The sequence below is a fragment of the Epinephelus moara genome, chromosome 6 (genome assembly GCF_006386435.1).
Source record: "Epinephelus moara isolate mb chromosome 6, YSFRI_EMoa_1.0, whole genome shotgun sequence".
Classification (NCBI taxonomy): Eukaryota; Metazoa; Chordata; class Actinopteri; order Perciformes; family Serranidae; genus Epinephelus; species Epinephelus moara.
The window spans coordinates 20,964,873-20,981,343 of NC_065511.1; the positions used below are offsets into that span (position 1 = coordinate 20,964,873).

The 16,471-nt window shown below is 40.2% G+C and overlaps 1 protein-coding gene across 1 annotated transcript in view; it reads right to left on the reverse strand.

Annotated features, from left to right (window-relative positions):
* LOC126391843 (receptor-type tyrosine-protein phosphatase U) overlaps positions 1 to 16,471 on the reverse strand; it is a 218,120-nt gene that overhangs the window by 10,404 nt on the left and 191,245 nt on the right. Inside the window, exons 22-26 of the mRNA XM_050046801.1 lie at positions 11,347 to 11,463; positions 10,310 to 10,464; positions 8,713 to 8,848; positions 7,835 to 7,984; positions 4,904 to 5,218 (exon numbers count right to left, since the gene is read on the reverse strand). Coding sequence (XP_049902758.1) covers positions 4,904 to 5,218; positions 7,835 to 7,984; positions 8,713 to 8,848; positions 10,310 to 10,464; positions 11,347 to 11,463 — 873 coding nt within the window. The remainder of the gene's footprint in view (positions 1 to 4,903; positions 5,219 to 7,834; positions 7,985 to 8,712; positions 8,849 to 10,309; positions 10,465 to 11,346; positions 11,464 to 16,471) is intronic.

Genomic DNA, 16,471 nt, shown 5'->3' on the forward strand with positions numbered 1-16,471 from the left:
GGGCCAGCAGTCTAACAGCACAATGAATTACATGTATTAATTAAAGAAAGTTGTTTTAACAAAAAAAATAAATGAACTCATTTAATCTGATGATTAACTTTATGCAAAATGAGGGTTTTGTTTGAGGATTGGTTTTTTTTTTTGCTTTTTCTTTTTGTAAGGGTGATGACTTCATAAAATATGACAACAGACATTTGAAGCTTCATTCGAAAACCCCCGTAGAAGCTTTAAATGTGAAAAGAAATGACATCAGGTAGCGCGAGTATATTGCAAGGCTCAATTTTTGGACCAGTTCTTTCAGTTTTTTCCAAACACACTGTCATCTTTAGTTATTTATTTAATTCTAATTCAATGTCCTTTCTTATAAACTATCATTTAAACCGACAATACGTAGACAAAATATGTACCCTTTAAAACCAGTAGTGCCACAGCTGCTACTTACACTCACTACATAATTATATCTCCACCAGCATTATCAAGAGACACAGACAAAAATGTTGAGGGCTGATTTTACAGCAATCTAAGGTAGACCTTGGACAAACAATTATTCATAATTTGGAGTAAGTACCTGTTTTCCAAGGCTGTGATACAATGTAATATATATTTAAAGTCTGACTACACAAAGCTTAAAACCGCAATAAATAAATAAAATAAAACCACAATCCAGATTCTGCATAAGCCTTTATCTTCCATGTCTTTGGCTTTTTGCAGGTGATTTCTATGATTCTCTAGTTATTCACACACGGATTAATTATACAGGTGTAATACAAGGCAATATGAAATTATACATAAGTACTTCAAATTGCCCTTGTAAGAGTTGATAATGAGATACTGGTGAAAGCTGCTGCCTAAGGGACTGAACACATGCCGCGTTTTTTGCGCACTCGAATTAATTGTTGTCAATGAGGACACGTAGAAGCCAAAGCGATGCCAGTGCAGCACCCAAGCCTTCCTAAGCACCTGTTTTTCAGGGCGAGACGGCTGCACCCTCAGATTAACAAAGTTCAACTTTTGGAACGCAATATTGTGTACCTTATGACAAATGAAAAGGACCAACCAATCAAATCCGGCATTTTTTTCCTTTTCTTCTGTAAATATAAGTCTTTGGTAAATGTGGAGAAGTTGATCATATTAGTGCAGGGTTGCTCAGAGCTTTACATCTGTTTCATAGACATTTAAGGCCTAATACACAATTAAAATGCCTGGAAGAAGATAATTTCCAAACTCTGGATTTCTGGTGTATAGGCCATGATACAGTGCTGGTTGTGGTCACTTAGCAACATCAAGCACAACCTGCCTTGCACCCATGAAAGTTGGCACAGAGTAGGCACATGAGTGGCACCCAGACGCCCGACCTCACGTTTTCCAGGTGGTAAAAGTCACGGCATGTATCNTACAGTGCTGGTTGTGGTCACTTAGCAACATCAAGCACAACCTGCCTTGCACCCATGAAAGTTGGCACAGAGTAAGCACCAGTGGCACCCAGACGCCCGACCTCACGTTTTCCAGGTGGTAAAAGTCACAGCATGTATCCTGGCCCTAATGCTCAGTGCCATAATGTCTGATCTCAGTGCAGCATTTGACGCTAATGGATTAAAATATTGTTAGTAAGATGTTAAAGTGTCTCCATGACTGTCCTTGATTGGTTTTTTTTGTCTATCACCATGTTTTTTGTGTCTTTCTTCCTCACAGCCAGTGTCCCTGTGTGGTGTACCACAAGGGTCCATTTTGGGACCAATCTTATTCTCACCTTTCCTTCAGCTATATTCTTAGACAGCATGTCATTTCTCATTTCTTTCCATTATTATGCCGAAGATATCAAGTCATACCTGTCCCAACGTTGTTGAATTATTCAGCAGCATTACTGTTTTTCTGCCATTACCGACTGGATGTCTGCCAATCTCCCTCAGCTTAACTCCCAACAAAATGGAGATCTTAATTATTGGCTGAACACGTCTGTAGTCGAGTTGTGCCAGCTTTTTGCTCTTTAACAGACTATGTTGTTCCTTCTGCTAAAAATCTGTGACTTACATATAATCAGTCTGGAGCCCCATATTACTATTGTAGGCTTGTTAAGTCCTGTTTCCCCCACCTCAGAAATATCTTGAGAACTAAAACATTCCTTTTTTTTAATGACATTCAGGTTTTTTTTACACTTTCATTTCATTCATGTTTAATTATTTAATGATCTGTTCATCTGTCATAATCAGAAAATTGCAGGATAGCTGAAATTGCTCAACAGCTTCCTACCAGACTCAAACTCTGAGATATGATTATATTCCTATGTCCGACTTTTTCTCTTCAGTGTGGCACCTGATTATCTGGTAGAGCTCTTAAAGCTACAGTTGGTACGGGTGGGTGAAATAGTCCTAAATTAATATCACAATATTTCAGGGTATTTTTGCGATTTCACGATATGTCAAATAAGTAAAAAATATTTTCAGGAAAAAAAGCAACAAAAGAAGTGATTAAGTTTACATGTCATCCTACCAGTCTGCTGTCAAATATTCAGTAAAAAATAAAATTATGTCTTAGTTTGTAAACAACAACAGTAACTCAGATTGTGAGATTCAGATTCTGTATACAGTATCAATTGTACAACAACAACAAAAAAAAGATTGTGTTGTTTTTTTTCCACCTGGACCTTTATGCTCTGCCATTTCTCCTCTAACCATCACGCTGTGACAGGCTGTTACGCTGCCATAACTATTGGACATTCTCATATATGTAGTTTTTTGTCGAGCTGCAAGCGTGACATAGGTTTACATTACCAAAGGTTTATGACAAAATAACTTGACAACACTGACTCCTGTGAACGCACAGCAAGAGAGGAGAGGGAGAGAGGCTGTGCTGCTGCCGGAGGCGCCACTGAATGAGTTCCCTCTGAGCTGTAAGTTGCTAAAAGAGCTTGAGAAGTCTACCCTGGAAATCCAGAGTTCTCGCTAAAGCACAATTTGAATTTGCTCAGTGAGTCACTGGCAATAAGTAATGATGCTCATTACCCATGCCCTTGGAGCTGAGCTGCACCAATCACATCAGTGTATCTGATATAGGCGGGCCAGAGGCGAGCTAAACAGATGACGACAGCGCTGCAACGACGAAGTCCGGAATCAGTCAGTAAACATTGCAAGATGGCTACGGATGAACACCAGTTGTTTGAAACGGCGCTCGAGTCTTTCCTTTGCAAGAAGGACGTTTTTGCTGTTTCGCCGACCGGATACGGCAAGAGTCTAATCTACCAGTTAGCTCCGCTGGTAGCGCTCTGGATACGTCACCCCGTGTATTGTTCTGATTGGTCGTAGTGTTATCCAATTGCGTGCAGTGATATTTTCAAATGCATGCTTGGTGCCGCCCCTCGAGTTGGGCCATTTGCATTACTCATAGCCAGACCCTAAATCTTTCTAGATTTGGGTCTAGATTTCCAGGCTATGAGAGGTATGTTCATAAAACATCCAGGACGCCACAGTTTATTCCACACTACTGAAGCTGCTTCTCTATTTGGAACTACAGCGGAGTTGATAATAATTTTGCTCTCAGCCATGCTTGTTGCTACCATGCGTAACAGTATGGTGTCAACAAGTTGATATATCAGTATCAGTAATGTGAATAATTAAGTATTATGCAGAATTTTTCATATGATATCAAGTAACAGCATCTCAATTCATATTTAAGCAGTGCTGCCTAGTTTGACCGTCTGACCACAGTTTACAAGCAATGACTGACACGATTGACAGCTGCATTAGAAACTCCTCCACTCTGATTGGTTGTTTTCATTCTAGTGTGGTAATGTCATTAAAGCACTAAGAGGAGGCAGAAGAATATGTTTTTATTTTACAGATAATCTGCCCCATGTAAATTGAGGATATAGTGCCAATCCCAGCAAATACAAGAGGAAGTTATTTTTTATAAAAGCTGGCAACCACAGCTTTTAGTCCTTGTTTATGAGTTTAAGCATTGCCATTTGAGCTACAACAATATGTGATAGCTTACCATCAGGAAGTGAAATTCAACTTATGGCCCATGGGCCAAATCTGGCCTCTGTATCAACCATTTTTAATACCCAATTAAAATAAGTTGAGTCGCACTGGAAATTTTTTGTACTTTGAATACAAATAAGGCATCAGAGTGTATAAAAAAGCAGCAAAATAAAGCTTGTTTATAGAGAGGTCCAGACTAATTATTCATTTATTAATTGTTAATGTTTGTTTTTTAATTGGCCCCTGGCCTCCTGTCATTTTGCAAAACTGGCCCTGGGCAATGCAAGTTGAGCATCCCTGCCATAGGGGCCAGGCAAGCAAAGACTTTAACAGTCTTTAAAATACCCTGTGAATGAATTTAGGACATACTTTTGTTTGTTTCACATGTTCCATTGTGTTGTTAATTTTTGAACTTGAATCTTGTGTTGTGCTTCCACTCGTTATCACTATTACTCATTATTACTGTTATTGCAAGTGTTAACAAAAGAAACGGATATATTGCGGTACAGAAAAAGACATATGCTCATGAGGAAAAGTGGGACGCCAACAAAAAGAACCCTGAGATGTGGCTGGAGGGTAATACAAGCCTATTCTTTAGAGATGTAACTTGAGGAGGGGAAGGAAAAACTGGGGCGGGTGTTATCTAGTCATGCCTTGAGATCAATGTGGTCAGGGATCAAAGCCCAACAAAATGGCATGAAGGAACTAATCCCAAGCACAGTGAGATACAGAAACAGCGAAGGCAGGGTATGTCAGGAAAAGTCTCGAGTAAAGTTCAGATAACCTCGAAAGTCCTGAAAGTAAAAACTTGCACAGCAAACAGCAGATCTGGTGTGAGTGAACTCAAACATTTTTCTACGTCTCTTTTTCTTTATGGTGTCAACAAATCGATGGCAATAAAACAGTATATAACACTTTGACCTTACCCAGGCGGAGTTTGACTGGTTGAGTTGGTTGAGCATGACCACGGCTGTGCAGCCGTAGTCGAAGACCAGCCTCCAAAAATCAGCCGTGGTGCCAGGCAGAGGGTGAGGGGTCACAATAAAAGCAGCCTGCCGATGGAAGCTGTCGGCGAGAGCAGCGTTGATGTAATTGTTGCTCTCCCCTTCTGTTGTAACCAAGAAGGCAAGGGCGCGATCAGGTGGCAGAACATCCATGCTGCGGTTCTTCTCTCGGTTTCTGGGCAATAGAGCAATGCTGCACTCTTCCACATCCAGGTGGGGAGTCACAGAGTTAAGCGTCTGTAAATCGAAATGTTAAAGAGGTGAGACGAGCGCAATGAGAGCGTGACATCACATTGTAGAGAATTAGAAAGATGGAAGGCGTGAGGAACAGGGAGACATAAGCCAAGGATTCATAGAAGGAGAGAGAAGAAGAAGTGAATCAGACAAGAGGGAGGACTGGGACTCAGAGAATGCCAAGAATCCAATAATGTTAATTGAAAGAATCTTTAATACTCTGAACACTCGGTTGACAAACTGATTTAAAATAATAAAGGATTAATTAGGCCTGCTGCATTATAAAAGAAAAATGTAATGAAGTTAAAAAACTCAAGGGGAGGTATTGAACATCCATTTTCTTTGATGAACTCTCTGTTTATTTAGCCGTAATGACATTTGACAACGTGAAAAAGTATTTGGATCATTAATACACAGCATCAATAATAGATCTGTGACTTGCTGATGTCAGTACTACCGGTTGGCTGTTTGCAGTCTGCAGGATGACAGAGTAAAAAGGCAAACAGAAAGCTCATTGGGCGATGGGGAGGCTTTCAACAACAATGTCAGATGGATAAGTTTACAAGATCAAAGCCAGGCATGTAACATTTTCCTTTATGAAGAACTAACAGCTTGTAATCAGAGCATCGCTCCACCTACAGTACAATTCCCCAATTGTAAGCAATACATTCATCATAAATCCTATAAAGAGTATAAGATAAAACAGTATAGCATTAAAAGGGGGGAGCATGAGCCTTTTCCAGTATTACTTTGAAATGCTAAACCTGGAATCAATGCGGCTGCTGCGTGAGCTCTGCAGCAGGGTGGGGAGTTGGGGGGTGAGTCAGGTAAAGCATGTGGGAACACAGCTGGCTCTCTTCTCTCCTAATCAGCATCTAATAAAATGTTCTGAGACCACATTCCTACAAACCGGGTAGAGGATTTCAATGACAGTCACGCAGAATCAAAAGTGAAAGGGAACAAACATCATACACAGATACACACACACACATTTATGGATGTATACATGACAGAGACACATACACACACATACGCATTAGCTCATTCCTTTCTGCACTTTCTGTGTCAACTTGCAAATGTCTGCTGTAAAGTGCTTTTCCACGACAGAGAAGATATTGTCATCTTGTTATGTAACTGTGTGAACACCAAGCTGACAAACGAGCATATCTAGTGTACGCAACAGAATACATGCAAAACATATATACAAATATAATACTCTCATAACTGTATACTATGGATCATTAGTTGATGATAGCTGTCATTCATCGATCACTGAGAACAAAAAGTCCACCTACTCTTCACCTCTTTCTGTAAGACCCAGACGCACCAAACCGGCTTCAAAGAACTAGTGGCAACGAAAGCCGACTGTTGTGGTGTCTCCCATCACCTGTGTCTCGGCCAAAATGTTGCACCTGAACACACCGCAAAGACTACAGCCAATGGCCAACCAGCACATAAGCTCTGTGCCTGCATGAGAGGAAATAAGTCTCCACACCAGCAGACAGCAATAGTCTGTATTCGTCATTCAAAAATGGAAACCAGAAGACATTTTTGATGCTAGTTAGCCAATTAGCTCAGTAACAACACAGTCCAAAGTTGAAGGAACAAAGCATATCATACTGTGGGCCATTGAACAATAACACAAACCATCAGGAAACATTTCTGCTAAAGAGCTCAAAGGCTGAAGAAAAATAATCTTAACTTCTGTAGCAAGTTTGTTTTGGTCTCACTTCCTTTTGACTTTAGCTGTTTGTTTACTTTCCTCACTTCCATTTCGCTGTTTTTTTTTTTGTTTTTTTTACTATTTCTTAGATTATTTTTTGGGCTTTATTAGAGAGGACAGCTTTCATGCGAAGGGGGGAGAGAGAGAGTGGAGATGACTTGCAGCAAAGGGCCGCTGAATAGAATCGAGCCTGTGGCCACCTCAGCAAGAACAGACCCTTGTACATGGGGCACCTGTTCTACCAGGTGTGCTACTGGGTGCCCCATCATTTTCATTTCTCTTCTCATGCACTGAGTTAAACTGCCAGTCAGAGTGATTTAATTCACTGACAGGGTCCACTATTTCTGACGTTGAATCAACATGCTAAATCTGCTGAAAAAAAGCCAACAAGGGCCAACAAAGGCCAACAAGGGCCAATGGTGCGGGACAACCACAAAGACCAGGGCTACAGACACTCACCGACAAGTGTCAAGGCCTTTACTCTCTCTCTCAAACACACACACACACACTCACAGACACACACTTCCTTGGAGATCACACTTCGCTCAGTTTTAATTGTCTCATTGCGTCAGTCTTTAGTCCTGACAGTTGTGCTGCTGTAATGCATGAAGCTGGCCGTTTTATGGGCTGGGTCCGGATCATAGTATTTATTGTACTTAGTGCTTGTGCTACATTGTTGTTAGTAGTAAGTAACAGTAGAAGTAAAAGTAGCCTACTACTAGGTTTCATTAACTTAAATTAAATCATTATAAATGCAAATTACAGTGTGTGGGCTGTGTGATTCAGAATAAGTGTTTGCATGTTTCAGCTTTTAATGGCTGCATATTTTAACTAGCTAAATATGTGCTTAGAAAAGTGATGAGGGTCATGATGTTTCCGCCCGGCTAAAAACCAACCTGAAACTCCTCCCGTAGCTGAGAGGAATTACTCTGGGAATCCACTCGCAGCATCTCCTTGTAAGTGACGGCAAACTCGTTCACCAAAATTGCCGTCTCTCCACACAGACAGGCCTCCAAAATGGCATCGTGGATAAAGATATACTGCTCCTGAAAGGACGAAAGGTAACATTATTAAGTGCTGTGTAAGTGCACATGTGTGGGCATGCGTGTGCACTCTAGTGGGTGTCAGATAACACATGAGGGAGTGTTGCAAACAGCTAAACCGACATTACAAAGCACGGCGGGTTAAGACAGAACATACCTTATGTAAATGTGAATAAATAATCAAACAATAAAAAGAATGGCGGAGATTTCTCATAACCTTGTTCTGAATTAAACATGTGCTATAATGTTGGTGGTGTATGAAAGCTGTTAGAGAATAAATAAATATTTCCGAGTAAACAAACACATGCCTTGTGCATTTAATTAGAGAACCCCTGCACAAAACTACAAATGTAATAAACAGCTAAGTCAATGTCGGATTTACATAATAAGGGGTGAATATGCAAATTATCTGCACATCTAAAGAACAGCACGTGCCTACGCAGCACACTGAAAGACAATACAAGTCTTTTCTCTAAACTATTGCAATGACCTTTACATGAGTCCCAGAGGGGGAGTATGATAATACACCTCCCCCCCTCGCTATTTGAATTTCCAAACAACAGGAGGGAAAAACAAATGTTTAAAAATCCGTCTCTCCAGAAGTTCCAGTGGAGAAATGTTACCATATTATGACCAGTGATGTAACCCCCAGAATATGTGCGAGACAAATTGGAGATAACAGACTTAAATTTGAATGTGAAGTGGTTTCCCGGCTGTGCAGTTAGCCTGACCTCTGTCTGGATCATGTTGATGCGTCGAGAGCAGAGGGTTTTGACACAGTTGTAGATATCCACCACGCCTTCACACTCGGCCATGTCCAACATGACATCCAGCACGATGTAGCAGCCGGTGCGGCCCGCCCCCACACTGGCACACAAAGGACATCTTTCATGAGGAACAGTGTACAGTCTTAAAGCATTTAATCACCAGACTATCAAGTTGGTAAAAATGTAGAAATGTACTCGGTGTGCAGTGTGTCTCTTCAGGTGCAGAAATTGTTACACTACATGATTTAAAAGAGAATGGGAGAGTCTTGAAGGACAGCTACAACATACAAGACAAGAGTCACGTGCACACTAGCAGTTGACTGACGCAGCCAGGTTATACTGCGCTATCTGCCACTGTCCTGGCTATTACTACACCATTATCTTTTAATGTGTGTTAAGCTGTTACATTCTATAATGAAATTACTGGAAATTTAGTTTGGTAATTTTTACTACATTATGTTTTGTTTCTACCTTCTTCAACTGACACTCCTGTGAGGTATTTTTAATCTTACTATATAATACATAGGCATTGAGGATTGGCATAGGTAGAAGGTGACAAAGCTACCAATGGGTATGGACAAGTTCTGAGTTAATGGAAGCTTTGCTGTGCCACCAGCAAGAGAAAATACAGAACACTGTGTGATAGTAAAAAAGCTACATTATGAATTAAAGGGCTCATCACATGAGGTTTTCAAAATCTAAATAAATAAAAATCCAGTTTGCATGAATATCCATGAGGGGTGCAAAGTCAGATTTTTAAGTCCAGTCCAGTCTTTATTAATCTTTTATTTAGCATCTGAGTTGTTTGTCTTCTAACCAACATCATTGTATTGAGGGTTTCCATACAAATTTAGCACACATTTTTAACAGAATTTTCAGAAAATCAGCAAAAGAAAATGCAAATTTATGCATTTTTCAATCCTCTACGGTTAATGCTAATATTGGATGTTGGTTCATCGAGTTGTGCAGTAGCTAGTGCTAATTCTCAAGGCAGGTGCCACTGCAAGAGAGTGCAAGGAGATGATGTAACAAGAAGAGCACTAGTCAAACCTCAAAGAAAGGAAAACAATGGATGTATGATAATGCAGAACAAACTGGACAATCGAAATCTGAAAAACTGGAGGAGTTCTGGTAACAGCGCTTTAGGCATAAGAGTGTTAAAAGCCACCAAGAGACGATGAAGAAAGCTTGCAGTGGCCTATGGAATGATGGAATAAGGTATTTGTGTGTAAAAGAGAAGAGAGATATAAGCAACAGGTTGTTTAAAAATCCTTACCCTTACCCTAGTTTGAGTTTAGTTATTGCGTTTCAATTCGCCTTGATAGCAGGGCTAACGAAGAGTAGCCTACTGAATGGCTACTCAATCTCAATCGATCACATGACCCTCATTCTGCACACTGTAGTGGTCCCGAGCCTCCCAACAGAGAATACTAACTTTTACTAATACAACTTACCATACTAAAAAAAGTAATTGTGATAACACTCATATTTACAATAAAAGTTACTGTTGGTTTGCTTTTATAATGCTGCAGGTTACAGCGGCTGCTTAGCGTCATGCTACCTGCAGTGGACCACCACAGGGCCAGCGTCAGGAGGCGTAGAGGCTTTCACTCTTCGTATAAAGGCCAACAGTCCAGTGGCGTGATAGGGCACCCCGTGCTCAGGCCAGGATGTAAAGTGGAACTGACGCACCTCATGCTTGGTTGAATATCCTCTCTGTCAACAGAAACACATGACACATTAGCATTACATGTTAGAAAATAACATTTTTATGGCTTCTTAACCGTAGTAGCCCACAGGCCCTTAATTCATCCAAGGCGTGCTCCCATCCATTCAGAGACATCCATGATAGATGTGACAGATTTTTCGGTTCAGTGTGAGGACAACCAGGACATTATTTACGTGGGGTGTTAGGTCTTCTAGGACAGTTAGGCCTCTGGGCGTCACATGCTAGTAGCAGCCGCAGTGTGACAGACACGCGAAAAGGAATTACTGAGGCTCTCGGAGCTCAGGGAGGGCTGGGAGGTTTCTCCTCTCTACTGGGAGGCTGCTGCAGTCACACAGCAATTTCTTCCTCTGTACAGAGATGACAAAGTAAAGCGACGCAAAGCAAAGATTTGTTGAAGACAGAAATCCCCCCTAAAAAAAAAGAAAGGGAGGAAAAGAGCTATGAAAAACAAGCTGTCACCAGCTCCCAAATTCGTGCCGATTTGAATAAGCAGCAGCGTGTGCCCATGGAGAGCGAATGTGACAGTGTGATGATAATGCTGTGTTTGTGCCACTGTCACTCCAGCGTTGCTCTGAGCCCCTCCAATGAGAGATCCCCTGAGAGATTGACAGGATGGAGGCCATCAGGGGCACAACACTGTAACAGCTATGTTGGAAAGATGGCAGGGGCATTCACATAGCTACTGGTGTTAATTCCTCTCAATTTAACATGTGGCCCTCATACCCATCAGCAGTAAGTCCTGTCAAGTATCTAATCTCCTCTATTAATGTACTGCGTCTAATTCTAAGAATACCATAACAAGTACCAATACATGCAAAAGATGGTAGGCAAACAAGGGCAGGCAAAATGTAAACCTTAGATAAACTTACCCTCTCCAAGGCAAAGGTGCGGACTGTGTATTCAGCCAGTGTCTCTGTTTTAAGCAGAGTGATTTTGATGTCACCGTACATCTCGCTGTCATCAGGCCAGTATTTACAGCATTTCACCTGTTTAAAAAATAGTGAAGCAACAGAGTGAAACTTCATGTTGACATTCCTGACAAAATGCACCTGCACAACTGTGGAAGGTGTAACATGAATTAATCTGTTTGATACAGTATTGTGATGGTTGAATCTCTACTTTTTTACCCTCCAGTTCAAAGCAAAAAAGTCTCTACTGGTTCAATCTTATTTTTCAAAACGCAGTATACTCAAATCTCTTCCTTCCCCGGTTATTAACAACAAAGCTGACTGAAGAAAAGGTCAATAGGGTTGACCTTAAAACAATCATTCTTCAATTTCTTACTTTTTTCTAAAAAAAAATAATTTGTTCTTTGAGAGAAAATATGATACCGTGTTTCTCAATTGAACCTTCTCAGGTTCCCAATTTTCCAAAACGTCTCCCTCTTAAGGAGCAATGTCTCTAAATCTCCCTCTCTCCTTAACGAAGATATTTCTATACATCTCGAGGAAGATGTCACACAAAGTGCTTCCATGAAATGTGCTGCAAGTCCATTCTCTGCTACTGAACGATGCTGCTGGGCTGTTTGAGTTTGCTGCACCTGCACTTACGATGTCAAGTAAACCGCATCAATCCAACGACCAAACTACAAGGTTAAACTGCTAGTTAAACAAATGACAATAGATGCTCTGTCATCTCAGTTTATGAATGCGCAGGGAGTAATGGATTGCATGTTTAAGTTTTTTAAAGGTTACTGGATGAGTCTATGTGTCACTTTCTTGAGGCTACTTTTGGATTACCTGGAGTACTTTGCATCATATTTGCGTTAAATTAAAGGAGCTGTAAATGACATCTAAAGCTTATCTAGAGTCTGGGATGGTATGGTTTGCACATGGTTCTCAACATGGATATGGTCCAGGAAGTCTCTAGTGCGCCTGCTCTATGGGCCCAATGATGTGGAAGCAGCGCTGTTCATCTGGGTAATTTAACACAGGGCAGTTAAACTTTTTTGGGCTTCATGTGCCACTGAGCAACTTTCATAGGAGTTAACGGGGCCCTGCTGTATACAGTTGTCGGTATACATCCATGATTACACATACAGATGTAGTGTGACTTCAGTCTCTGCTCAGGACGCTGTTACTCCACATTATACAACAGTTAGTTCCAACCAAGCAGTTTGATTGGACAGGAAGCACTACATGAGTGCAGATACAGAGTATAACAGCACCAGGACTTTTGACTATACTTGTATCACTCCGCTTCACGTGTTCTCAATAATTAGCCTACGTAAAGGATCGTACTAACAAACTTTGCACTGCAAAGAGGAACATTATTCCATTTTTTGGAGTTTGATAATGAATGGTCATCAGAGGAAGACAGAGGGAAGTAAAGAAGCCTGGATAAATCAAATCTCCAGGTATGCTCATATGACATCAGAGGATGTTGCAAAGAACTCGTAGGCATCAAACCTACGCCACAAAAGCGACTGTCAACAGACTCCCTTTTCACTGGTCACACAATAAATGGAAACATACAGATAAATGTACCTAATACAAAGTCACTGGCCTGCAGTAATGTGTAGAGATAGCTTACACAAAGTAGCACGTTAAGCCCAGTTCAGACCAAAGATTCTCGACTAGACGAGTTGAAACAGGCAGCTAATTGTTCACGCCAATGCAACTAGATGAGACAGTGTATCATCTCTATGCAACAACTCTCTGTACTTCCGTTCTGATTTCCAGCTTTTCAGGCTTATTTTGTGGCTGAATATAACTTGTAGCTTCTTAAAATATGAATGAGGACAGTGACAGAGAGATATTAGCTACAGTTGCATTTGCAGTGCTGATGAAATGGTGAGAAACAAACAAAACGAGCATCAGATGGACTGTATTTATAATAAATACGCCACAAAAATATAAATGACTAGCGCCCATTGATCAGTCAGTGAGAATGTGTGTGTGGGGGGGCATAAACACATACAGCCAGCAGAAGCAGGAACCCACCGTCTGACATTAGCACAGCGTGAGGACGGAAACAGAGGGTTCGGCAGGGGGCAGAGCGCTTGCCACAGCAAGCAAACTTGACCAGTGGGCTTCACTACAAGTTGACTGGATGTAGAAACAAGTGACGTGCTTTACATTATAAAACCAGCCGCCGGTGATTTGACATCATCAGCCAGCATGAGTCGAGCTCAGACGGTCAGTTCACACTGCTGTAACTTTTCTCTGCAACGTTCTTAAACTGTTTAATCTCACTGACCAATCTTTGGCCTGAACTTGGCTTTAGTGTGCGGGAATATTTATGTGTTGCTAGGCAACAGTCCTGTCTCAGTCCAGCTGTGGAACTATTTGTGTTGGTGGAGCCGAGTGAATCATTAAACAACCAAACAAATCATAATCTGATGGTGCTTTTTTCCCGGTTAATTTACAAATGGCACTTGTAGAACTGTTGTATAAAAGCAATATTACACGAGAAGGAGTGCTGTTGTATTGAATATCAGCACGGCTCTAATTCCATCTAATACATAGTAAGTAGTAGTTTGCTGTTGTATTAATGCTCTGAATGTTGTATAAAAGTCCTATGAGTATTCAGCATTTAATTGTTATAAAAAACATGTTACATAATAAATTTTAACGATTATTTTAATAGCAAAAAAGATCACATAATAATTTAGCATTGTGTGTTAATTAGAAAAATATAAAATACTTAGTTTGTTGATTTGACTTGAACAAAGATAACATTGGTGTGAAATTTAATTAGTTAAAAATGTACAGAGGTTACACTTCAAATGCTGTGGAAGAACAAAAACAATGTGTTCCTCTGCAGATATTTCATCTGCGAGGGCAAGGAAAAGAAAAGCACAATAATCACATAATGGTGGGAAGCATAATGAACAGGAGGGCAACAATCTTTTTCACCAACACGAGGCACAAAGGAGGCAATTTTTTCTTTTTAATGGAGGTGTTATTTGGATTCAGCCACACAGACCAGTCCTCATTTGTTGACTGTTCCCAGAACTGTTGGTATGGAGAACCAAATTGGATGTACGGCTACTGCTAGAAAAATGGTGTCATTTTAACCATCCACTGAGTAATATGTTTCTCTTGCCTCGACCGAACAGGATGGGGTGCTTAGAGCTGAATTCATATAGTATGGGTATTTATGTGAGGTGGATAATAACAGTACTACAGTATAGCCATTAAACCTGTGTAGTCACGCAGTGTATATACAAGGACAGCAACACTAGATATGTAGCTCAGACATTTTTATGCCTCGCAAGAATTTTACAGCACATTTTATGGACTCTATAATCATAATACTCTTGATGTAAATTTCTATAAAACAGCATCGCAATTTCATGATGTTTTCAAAGCTGGCAAATAAGGGATAATCCATGTAGCAGTCCTTTTAAAGATATGCTATGCAGGATTTTTCTAGAATCAACATATAGACTGATACAGAGGTAATCTCTGTTAATTACTTGTGAGTACAAGAGTGTGATGATGTATATTTCTGCAGAGACTCTGCCCTCTGCCTGCGTTTTCTTATTTCCTGTGTTTCAGGATGTTTATGGGCATGTACCCCCACGGCGCTCAGGTGGGGTCGGGCTTTATAAAGAGGTAGACACCAGGTGCCAGACCATAGGAAGCAGGCATCCATCTTGAAATTAAAATGGTGAGATTTACATGATGTAGAAGGCCACTTTCTCTGTAAACCTAAAGAATCATGTGAATGATATTGTATTGTAACGTGCAATTCGTAAAGCCAAACTACTACAAACATTTTATTTACTCTGTTTTATTTCATTTTACTCTTTATCTCTACCTCTCTGGTTGTATGTAATAAGCAGTTGTTATTGTTGTTATATCCCCTTTTTCATAGCCATCCTCTGGAAATGGACAGAAATAGAATATTAGTCAATAGAAATGAATGTGAGGGTGACAGGCTTTATTTGTGATACAAGATTCTTTTTTGCAACCTTTCTTTTTTATATGTAGGTGCAGGTCTTTTTATTTATTTATTTATTCAAATTATTTTTATTTTTGTATTGGTTTTATTTATTTACTTCTGTATGTTTTCTTTCTCTCATTGACTATATATTGATCCACGTTGACAAAATGTGACAATGTGTTGAAACATTTCAAAAATAAAAATGAAGTTAAAAAAAAAAGAAAAGAAAAGAAAATTGTAACAAAAGCAGCAGTTTGTGTCTCTCGGTTTTTTTTTTTTTTTTTTTTTTTTTTACTGATGAACGTACCTGAGGTGCATTTGTTGGCCACTCATATATGATGCAAATACACTGGGATGCAAATGATTGGTGCACATGTCATAAGCCAGAGTGCTCGATTATGATGCTGGCAACATGTGTTACTTGTGTGTTAGCAAGCAAAAGGAGTTAGAAATGAGCAAACGCAAACAACTGAGCTTTTGAAATAAGAAAGCGAACAAGCCTCAGCAGCAAAGAATATGCAGAGAGCAGCAGTACAAGCACCGAGTCTGCTAACGTTACTGCTGCTAGCATTAACATTACAACGACAGAGGCTTGCAGCTAGCTACATGTCCAGGATCCACCTGCTTTGCAAAGTGATGAGCCCCGGGATCATCGTGATATTGTAACTGATGTGGAGGCCGTTCTGCAGGAGTTTAATGCAACAGGGAGATGCAGAATTTACTTCAAATAGGTAGGAGTACTACTTTAATGGCATTTGGTTTGGGCTTAGTGTAATTTTTTATACCCAACTGCTGATGTTGATGTTGTTGCTGTGTGATGCTGCTGCAAAATGAAGGAATCTGTTGCCTGCTAAATGCCTGCACATTTCTCTGGGTTATACTCAGTGTATTATATTGTATTCTGTTTGTTTGCTGGCTGTTGTTGTCAGTTCTGTTGGCTTGTCTTTGAAATGCACGTGATGGGCTTATCAGAGTTTTATATAATAATATAATCCTGCCAGCACCACTGCCTTCTAAATGCATTTATTCAATGTATGTTTTCACCATGAGAATATGGTACAGAAAGTAAAACAACACTGTTCAACATTTTGGAAAATATGTTAA